Below are 9654 nucleotides of genomic sequence, written 5' to 3'. Positions count from 1 at the left end.
ATAAATTTCTAATTTAAATAGGTCCTGAGATAATTTTTACTTTGCAGATGTTCTGAATGAGAAACCTTGACGAAGTATACGTTGCACACAAGTCAAAATTGATCAATGAAGTCCCATTCCGAAATGGATTTCACACAGGTTTGACAATTCAGACATAATGCTCAAGCAAGCAGACAGGGACAGCTGGGCCAGCAAGGGGATGAGATGAAAGCGCAAGAGTCCCAATTGTCGTTCACCTCAGATCATGGTGCCGATGACGTTGATCCTGTTTCCATACGGGGTCGCTTGCGAGATGGGCATGTAAAATCATCAGACCCCTCAGCTCCATCTCGTTTCTTTTGCAGGCTCTATAGATAAAAGATCAATCAGTATTCACTGTAAGTAGTAAGAAAAAGAGAAATAAACGTGTGACATATATAAGTACTTGCCTTTTTATCCCATTGCTGATGAAGGTACCTCAGAAGAATGTTTGTCTTTTCAGTTACAATAACTAGAATAGAGAAAGGCAGAAGGAATTGCATTAACAGTCCAGCAAAGACAACAATATGTTATAATTAACCACCAAAGAAATAGCAAAAAGTGTGAAAAGAGGGAAAAAAATCAAATACTCACTCTGCTCAGAAGGATATTCTTTAGTGGGTAAATATACAGAAGGTCGCTTTACACTGGTCCGACTTCCATTATCCGAATGGAAGCGTGTGAAGTTGCTTTCATTATAGGACGGCAGACCATTGAGGAATTCTGCGACAGACTGTTGGGACACAAGATATAATTAATGCTTAATTTACAACGAGTAAAATCCACGTCTAGTAATAAGGATAGTTATAAAGTTATGAAGAAATGGAGTCACAACAATATAACCTAATCTCTCACATAAATAACTCATTTTTTGAATTAGTCAGAAGGATTTAAAACCGAAAATAAATACAAAGAACAGAGCTACCAGCCTGATTTTAATGAATATTTAATGTCGTTAAATTTTAAAAATAAAACGAAAAGAAAAGTATTCTTTACAACGTTGAAGAAGTCAGATAGGTTAAAGCGTCTTTCTGATCTTTTGCAGGCATGACTGTTCAACTCACCATTATGGTAAATAAGACGGACACTTCTAGACACGTAAATATAGTATGTCACGTCTATTTCACAAGTGATCAAGAAGACGGACACAGAATTCTAGACAAATTTCAGTAGGGATCGCCTTCAACCAACTGCCTTTAACCCCACGAGATAACAGAAAAGGAATCGTGACGACGACAGTGTTTTGTTCACAACAATAAACAAGGGGAAGTGAATGCACGGTTTATACTGGCTACGATTGTCATTTATTGGATACGTTCTAGTTGAAAATCAGCCAATCAGAGGCCTCGAAAACCCACAAGAACGTATCCAATAAATGACAATCGTAGCCAGTCTAAACCGTGCAGAAGTCTTCGGTGGAAACTTGAAAGGGAGTGAGTGGTGTTTTCTAAATTTGTAGAAGTATTGCCCTTGAAACACTGAATCATTCGGAAAATTTAATTGATTGTGGTATCCGGCAACTACGTAAAATTTACCTCGCTCTGAATTTCATAATTATCTTGGTGTTATTTGGATTGCTTCTTCTTGTTTTTTAGAACATGCTCTATATATAAGTTGAATACTATAGATAGCGGTTTTAACCGTTCTTATGCGAAATTCAAAATGTTCAATCGTCGTTGTACTTTCTAGACGACTTTTCCATCAAATACTTTTCAAAATATAGTATTTGAAAAAATCTACCATACTTTATATTTGGTTAGGTCAGCAGCATAGCTGCACATGTACTCCTAAAAATGTTCTATTTTCTATAGTTTTGTTTTGTCATTCTTCAGTTTTACTCCTAATTTCTTGCTTTTGCTTTAGGTCAGGAGTTTCATTCATTACATTTTCAGTTTTGTTCACCTGTACCTCTTATATAATATTCTCCTTCTAGGCAATGAATCCAACGATTGAATTTCAAAAACAGATTAAAGATAATGCTGAAGATGTGAGAAAGTTTGTGACTGACTTGACTAACTGGGAAGAGGAAATGAAGCGAAAGGATTCAGAGGCTCGTACTGCACTGTCAAAGGAAAACGTAAATTTAAAGCTTCTGAAAAATGTTGTACACAATGTAGCAACTATCCATACTACAATTTATTGTATTTTTTGTTTTCACTTACAGTCTGTTCCACCTGTTAGAAACAGCTCCATGAAAAGAGACTCCTGTTCTGAAGGTTTGTCGGAAACATTGGAGGGGGTCAAGAAGCGAATTTCATCCAGTGATTATGCAGCCTGGGAGAAATTTGATGTGGTATGATAAGCCCCCTGTCTTTTACTTCCAATTAATCAGAGTAAATTACTAAGAGGACTCATTTTACAGGAAAAAGCTTGTGAGGAATTGGATGATCCTAAGAGCAAACAGGATTCAGAGAATGAAGAGGAGAAGCAAATCAAAGAAAAGAGATTGCGTGATGAAGCTAATGTTGAAAAGGAAAAGGTGTGTGCTTGCTCAAGTGTTCTTACCGTAATAATCTGTGTTTTACATATTTAATGTATCTATCCGCCTATCTATATTTCTAGGGGAACCAATTTGTAAAGAAAGAGAAATGGGACAATGCTATTGAGTGCTACAGCAAAGCTATTAAGTGTTATTCTCGTGATGCTATATTCTATTGTAACAGAGCTCTCTGTTTCCTAAAGAAGAAGGAGTAAGTTCTATTCTGCAGTCCTTTAATCACATTTAGCCATTGTTCTTGTTTTATATTAACTATCATTTTTGGTTTAGCTATAGGGCTGCAGAGACTGATTGCACTTCAGCTCTTGCTCTTGACAGCACCTATGTCAAAGCTCTGCACAGGCGAGGTTTGGCCCGGAAAGAACTCAATCAACTGGATGAAGCAGCAGTAGATCTGCAGAAAGCCACAGAAATAGAACCCAATAATACAGCTATTGCAAGAGACTACACTTCAGTCATGTTGAAAATAGGTCAACTCAATATTGATAGCATGTTGGTGAGTCAAGCTTGTACACATTTTATTCTTTTAAATGTATTTTTTTGTTTAATTTTCAATTCTATATGTTTGGAAAATTTTGTTTGAACATTTGTAGACAGAGACAATTCAGGCTGAGACAATCCAGACTGAAGTTGATTTCATTGTGGATAAAAAAGCAGACCCTATTTTGCCAGCAAAAAAACATAGGCCCTCAAACAGCACTCTAAAGGAACCATTGGATGGACCTGTAGTTACCGCTACCACAGTATGGCCAAAAGTAGACGATAGTGCTCTTATTGAGCCTGTCATCATTCCTCCTCATAGGCGTTCCAAGGTAAATATAAGTTTGTTTACCTTTTTGATTTTGAATACCATGAAATAGTCAAAACTAAACTTAACTGATCTAACCCAATAAAATTTTTATTTGTTTTAGAAACCACTACAGAGAATTCAAATACAAGAAGATGACATTGTTTCTGTAACTACATTAGATAGCAGGAAAGTGGTTCCTATTCCACCTTCCAAAAAGTCATCAGCTGATCACACACAAGAAGTTTTAAAAAATTCTTTAGATTCTAGACCAAAAGATATTCTCGCAACTAATAGTACTAAAGAAATTGTCAAACCCAAAATAGAGACCTCAAAATCTGAATCTACATCAACAAAAAGCACAGTCATTCCACCCACCCCAAAGCTAGAACTTTCATTGAGTACTGCTCCAAAAGTTGTTCCCAACACTCCCAAAAATTCTGTCCAGTTTCTAGCTGGCTGGAGGCAAATTTGTAAGGACAGCAATATGTGCTACCAATACCTTCAGGTGTGTTTTTGGAAATTAATTTTACGTTCAAAAAATACATTTTTACATCCATTTAGAATTTTTCTCTATTTTTCAGAAAATTAATGGAGAGGATTTTCCAAAAATTTTCCAAGATTCCCTAGATGGGAACATGTTAAGTCAAATATTAAAGGTGCTAGCACTAGAGTTTGTGCAAAGTAAAGCCCCTGTTTTAAGCTATATTCAGGGCTTAACTCGTGTTCGACGATTCCGAACTCTCACTTTATTTTTATCAAAGTCAGATAAAGAATGTAAGTGTTCTGCCCGTTCAACATATTTTATGTTTATTCCGTTTTGTATTTAATTTTTGTTCCCAGAAATTGTTTGCATGATGACATTATTTTCCTTTTCAGACTTGAATGTTCTATTCAGACACACTCAAGAACATGAGAATACTCCTTTGGAGACAATAGCCAGCTTGAAGAGTGATTATGAGCTTTAGATTTGGTGACCCACAGCCCACAGTGTTGTAATATTTTCAAGAAGTCCTTTTGTTGTCTGTTTATCTTACTGTCACAGCTGAGGGCTTTACTTCTGTAATTATATTAAGCAATCGCATTTTGTTTCTTGTTTTCCCCTCCACCTACATGTATAAAATTGCTATAGAAGAAAGTTTGGCGGAGTTTGACTTAAACAGCGTGTATATTTCACACAGTGGAATTTGTTTCTAGATGCCTGTATGGAACTAGAATTGCACAACCTCTAGATGTTGTCGAGGTAATACATTTGCAGAGTAAACATGTTTAATTGAACTCCATATATCAATAGACGGATCTAGTTTTTGCTTGAACTTTTCACTATGCAAACCCCAAGATAAATTCAACAACTTTGCGGTGCCAAAACGCTCTCGTGGTGTGCCTCAGCATAGCAAGCAATGCCGGAGTACAGATTTGAACCCCATTGTCACGCCCGACATAGTGTCACGTCTCGGGCGCGTGCCGTCACGGCAGGTGTGCCCAGGGAGACGCTGCTGCGGAAGGAGAGGTCACCGACCGCAACACGCCGCACCCGTCACCGTAGGTCAGGCTTTGCCGCAGAACACTGGATGTTAGATCGAATACAGCACGATACTTCAGGTACAGATTCTCGTAACCTTCCTGAAGCTGCCACCTTCTGTCCCTTTGTTCCGCGGTTGCATTTGTCCGCACCATGTAAGTTTGACGGCACCGACAACGTAAAGGGAGTAACACTGCATTGAGAACAGTATACTTGGTGTTCTTCTAAGGGATCGCCCAGAAAGTATGTCCGTTTTTCTTAGATTCATTCGGTTGATTCGTTAATTGGGGGAGCTCGGCGCCTGCGAGACCCAGGGTAGGCCACCCCGCAGTACACGCATGCACTGCAGACAAGACATTGCCTACCCATCAGGCGCTACGAGAGCTTGGCATCGGCTCAACTCAAAGTTTGGAGTTTCGTGACGGCAAACGACATATATCATCGCTGATCGCCTGTACGGCACCGGGCCAGACGTGTGACTGCACTGGAAACGCAAGTGTGTGGGTGTCGCACACTTGTCGATGTGTGAATTCCCACTCGTGCATTTACAGGAGTAAAGGTGTGATTTTTTCTTTGAATTTCACACTCTTATGCCTCCCCGCTTTTAAAAAAATTGTCGTTCACACACCTACAAGTGTGTGACATTCACACGCTTGGTACGTGCCTTGCTGCGCCAGCTGCGCCGGCTACACCGCTGCCCCGCTGGAGCCGGACGACTGCCAAGCAGCTAGTCGGGGACGACCCCGTTAAACCGTAGTAATCACGGCGTTGTGGTCCCCCGTTAGAGCAGCCAGCCCCGCCCCGCCCGAGCCCCTTCCATTTAACGCACCGTTCGATCACTCTGGTACCCGACGGTCAGCCCCGCCGCGCCGCGCCGCCGCGCCCCACACGCACTCCTTGACTCTTGTCGCGCCGCCGTGCCGCGCGGCCGTCCTCTCGGCGCTGGCTCGCTCTGGCCACTCCCCTTTGAACAAGTGGGACTGCTGGACAAGCTGGACTCCGATGCCTGCCCGTCAGCCAACTGTGACTTGTAAAACCCTCTCCAACGCGTTACCGCGAGCCTGTCTCCAAATCCACCACACAGAAAGCTCCTAAGCTCGTGTGTTTCGTAATATTTGGCATTGGAGCTGTTTTGGACTGCTTTTCGCGGTCACCGGGACAATCCAAAGCCCGCACCTACTGTATAGATTATTCATGAGTCGCGCATTTCGTTTCTCTTGGGAGGGTAACGCTTGCTGTCGCCTGCCGTGCTTTCGCCTCTTTGAGTGACGATTTTGGAACATGGCTTTATTTAAATAACGCACGTCCACATATTAAGCGATGTTCTATAATCATAAATGGAATGACGAAAACGAACGTCGCTCTGGGCAATGATAAATTCCGTCTCTCCTTTTAGATGAGACACATCACTTAGCAACTCCAGCGCCGCGGCCTGGCTTCGACCCGACTTCGCGCGCCGCGCGCCCCAAATCTAAAACAGGTGATCATCATCCTAGATGGAAGATGCTGATCAGTCGAACGGTAAAGCAGAGTTTTATTTTCTCTCTCTATCTTTCTGGAGCCTCTGCGCCGTTCCGATGCAGCTAGCGCCCGTGAAATCAGGGGCACCCCGGAAACTCTGGTGTGTCAGGCAGAAGGCATGCAAAAACAAAATCCCAAAAGTTGTCCTAAAATTCCGTGTAATCTCCGCGTGTAATCTCTGCTTTCCGTTCTGTGGAGAGCCCTATGCTGGATGTGATGTTCTCTCGTAAAAACAAATGACACAGTCTATATGGCGACGGCGACGCACAGGTCAGCCGAGGGCGCCGCTGTAGCGTCACCTTAGCCACCCAAACCCCAATCTCTAGACACTGTTAACTCTTTTTCTTGTTATACTGTGTACCGCAGTACCGCACCGCATGCAGACGTGCGGACGGGTTTGCCTAACGACGCCCACCACGGGGCCGTCCGTATGACCCCGTGCAACCCGTCCGCGCACAAGACTGCATTCGGTATGGTATAACCAGAATAAAAAGTTCGGCGCACAACGGCCACCCTGGAGGCTGTCATGTTTTGTTGTGTTCCCCGGCTGTGCACTTCTCTTTGGTTTCTCGGCACACCAGGACGTGCAGCAGTGTTTATTTGGGCCCCCGCGGCATGTGCCGGAGCCGAGCCGATAGAGTAATATAGGAAACGGGGGCGTAGAAAGGGGAAGTGGGGAGAGAAAGGTATCGGGGAGGGGAGGGAGGTGCGTCCCATCTCCCCCTCTCTCCCCCTCTCTCCCCCTCTCTGCCCCTCTCTCCAGGGCCAGGGCCAAGGCAGTCGCGCCCGGTCGGGCCGGGGGCCGGGGGCCCCGCCAGTGCTTTCTCGGCCGCGTCGAGGGCAGGACGGCGTTGAAGCAGAGAGCAGCAAACGTGCGAGTCTTTCGGCGTCATCTGGGCCTCGTCTAGCGGATGTCGTGACCGAGTGCGTACGTGTGCGTGTGTGTGTGCGCGCGCGCGTGTGAGTGCGAGTGTGTGTGAGTGAGTGGTTGACTGACGGCTGCTGGTGACCCAGCCGATGAAAAAATGGATATAACGCTCTTCACGTTGGTGAGTCCTGTTCGTTGCCGTTATGTAATACGCATACATGGCCGTGTACTCGTTTGTTATGGGTTCGAATAAGGGAAGACCAGTAGAACTCCGTTAGCGAAGTACGGTGCCCTGCCCACCCCGTGCCGCGGGCAGCCTGGCGACCAGAGTTAGAGAGAAGGATGCAGACAGAGGATTCTTGTCGTTTTAACGATTTCACCAACTCGACGTGAGTTCGACCCTTATTGGAAACGGTGGCGTTATGTACATCAAAGAACCACTGTACCAGGTGGCTGATCAACCCCGCGAGCGACTTCTGTTGGGGTGGTCCACAGACCCCTTCCTTTACTTTGCCTATACTGTACCGTATGCAGGCCTGCGGGCGGGCTTGCCTACCGCGTACGGCGCCTTATGACTCCATGTGAGTATGCAACCCACCCGCACGCCTGCATGCGGTACAGTATAAGCAAAATAAAGGAAGGGGCCTGTGGACCCTGTACTGTACCGCATTCCCTCGAGCGGGTGGGTTGCCCACTCTTTCGGCCCGTAAGGCGCCATGGTCAGGGCTGATAGGAAAGGCCGCACGCACGCCCGCCGTGATGTATAGCATAACTACGGAAGTGCGCGGGGTTAATCAGCCCCCTGGTAGAATGTGTGGCCACGTCGGCGACTCACCTGGAAGGAGAGAGGCACTCCAGGGCGTCTTGTGGCGCTGACGCCGATGGCGTCTGGGTGGTCCGAGCCGAGCCGAGCAGGAGGTCCCTGGAGCGGGAAGGCTGGTAGGCACTTAAGCGCCGGCATGCGTCTTGATACTTGTCGTTTTAATCCCCAAGGTTTCCATGACAAGAGGGAAGGACCCTTTCGAATAGGGATTGTGGTGTCTTGTGTCTAAAGATAATAATGTTGTTCGTTGTCCTGTGCTATGCAGGGAGGAACCTTTTCCACGTCAAAAATTCCTCCATAAATAAGGCTTTCTCCTGGGGCCCACCCCGCACAAGCACAAAGTTTTTAGCTGCAGGAAGTTGCAAACAGTTTTAACAGCAGAGTTTACTGAGCGACACGGCATTCGATTCCTATCAAAAGTGTGGGTACTAAGGCAGGTCATCTAATCAGGACATCACACTGAGGACGAGCAGCAGTAGAGGCGGGGCGGCGTGGCGTGGCGGGGGTTGGGCTTCGCGAAAGGCTAGAGGGCCAGACTCCACGGCGGCGGGCTGCGCGGGCTGCACGGGCTCCGGTTCCACTAGGAGTCACCGGAGAGGAACACGCTGCTGCGCATAGAAAAGCATGGCCGAGCATGGCAAAGCCCCCAACAGGACGGCGCACTGGCGCACTTGGTGGGGTGGCGGCGGGGAAGCACCAGCCGCACGGGCGAAGGTGGAGCTCCCGGCGTCCTCAGGCAAAACGCAATTTGCGAACTATCCCTGCTTGCCTTAAGTGTCCGGTTGGAATGTTAAATGGTAAAATGTAGGTAACGGCGGAGAGGAAAAGGGCAGGGCCTCACCTCAACTGGTGCGGAAAATGACTTTCTTTCTCGTTCTCGTGCTTCCGTTAATTGACCGTGAAATCACAGTTTGACTTTAATCTTTGCTTTGATTGTTGTAGTTCCCATCACTTCAACGTTCACATAGAGCTTTTCTTTTAAAAATTGGTTAACTTGAGTAAAATAATTATTTTTTTCCGAATAGCCAAGCTTTGATAAATGTGAAACTTAGTGTCACTGTGACTGTGACCAGCTTGGTCGACGCCCAACAGCACTCCTTTAGAGCCATTAGAGGAGGCATCCAGGGCAGGCTCGGATCAAGATCAAGGTCCCGGCGACCCTGAACTTGCACCGGGCATCCAAGAGGGCCGGGGCAGCCGGAGCTGTAGAGCCACAGCTCTGTGGCGGCCGCAGAGGGGCCAGGGCTCGGGCCAGGGCGAGGAAGAGGGTTACTGGTACGGGTTACAGACAGCGGTCCGCAGCCCAGCCGCACCAGCCACAAAATCTCAATTACGACTGTGATATCATCGGCGTGTCACTGCGGTATGCGCGACCTACGATAAAGGATAATTGCGCTTATAATATCCTGACGTTGTGCGTTACGGAGAGTCCCGGAATGGAGGCGGTGGAGAAAGTGTGCGGTGCGAGGCAAAGGGCGTCGAGGAGGACAATGAGGGGAGGGGGAGGAGGTGAAAGGAGGGGGGAAGGAGGGGGCGGGGCTGGAATCTGCATGTGACCAAAATAAACGCGTCCAGCCGGGCCGGCCGCCGGGCCGGATCAGCTGGGCAGCGGAATGCG

At 46.4% G+C, this 9654-nt stretch overlaps 2 protein-coding genes across 5 annotated transcripts in view; one reads left to right on the top strand and one right to left on the bottom strand.

Annotated features, from left to right (window-relative positions):
- The window catches only part of LOC113214920 (DET1- and DDB1-associated protein 1), a gene marked incomplete in the record, with an annotated part of 21545 nt that extends 20290 nt beyond the window's left edge, over positions 1 to 1255 (bottom strand). Inside the window, 4 exon segments of the mRNA XM_052274366.1 lie at positions 1 to 347; positions 429 to 490; positions 613 to 751; positions 1083 to 1255. Coding sequence (XP_052130326.1) covers positions 243 to 347; positions 429 to 490; positions 613 to 751; positions 1083 to 1085 — 309 coding nt within the window.
- Positions 1256 to 1356: 101 nt separating this feature from the next.
- Positions 1357 to 4386, top strand: LOC113214888 (RNA polymerase II-associated protein 3). 4 transcript variants are annotated; one of them, XM_026434413.2, is made up of 10 exons: positions 1357 to 1451; positions 1952 to 2095; positions 2183 to 2311; positions 2381 to 2497; positions 2581 to 2708; positions 2786 to 3011; positions 3109 to 3327; positions 3427 to 3810; positions 3887 to 4079; positions 4182 to 4386. In XM_026434413.2, exons 2-10 carry the CDS (start codon positions 1955 to 1957, stop codon positions 4268 to 4270), a joined length of 1626 nt encoding a protein of 541 aa, XP_026290198.1. In that variant the 5' UTR covers positions 1357 to 1451; positions 1952 to 1954; the 3' UTR covers positions 4271 to 4386. The 4 variants fall into 4 exon arrangements, with proteins under 4 accessions (XP_026290198.1, XP_026290207.1, XP_026290215.1 ...); XM_026434422.2 differs by having other exon boundaries at positions 1424 to 1527; XM_026434430.2 differs by having other exon boundaries at positions 1424 to 1542.
- Positions 4387 to 9654: the final 5268 nt, after the last annotated feature.

This window comes from Frankliniella occidentalis, unplaced genomic scaffold (genome assembly GCF_000697945.3).
Source record: "Frankliniella occidentalis isolate FOCC.00 unplaced genomic scaffold, Focc_3.1 Scaffold381, whole genome shotgun sequence".
Classification (NCBI taxonomy): Eukaryota; Metazoa; Arthropoda; class Insecta; order Thysanoptera; family Thripidae; genus Frankliniella; species Frankliniella occidentalis.
Note: the sequence above shows the minus strand (reverse complement) of the source record. Positions and strands in the feature narration are given on the sequence as shown.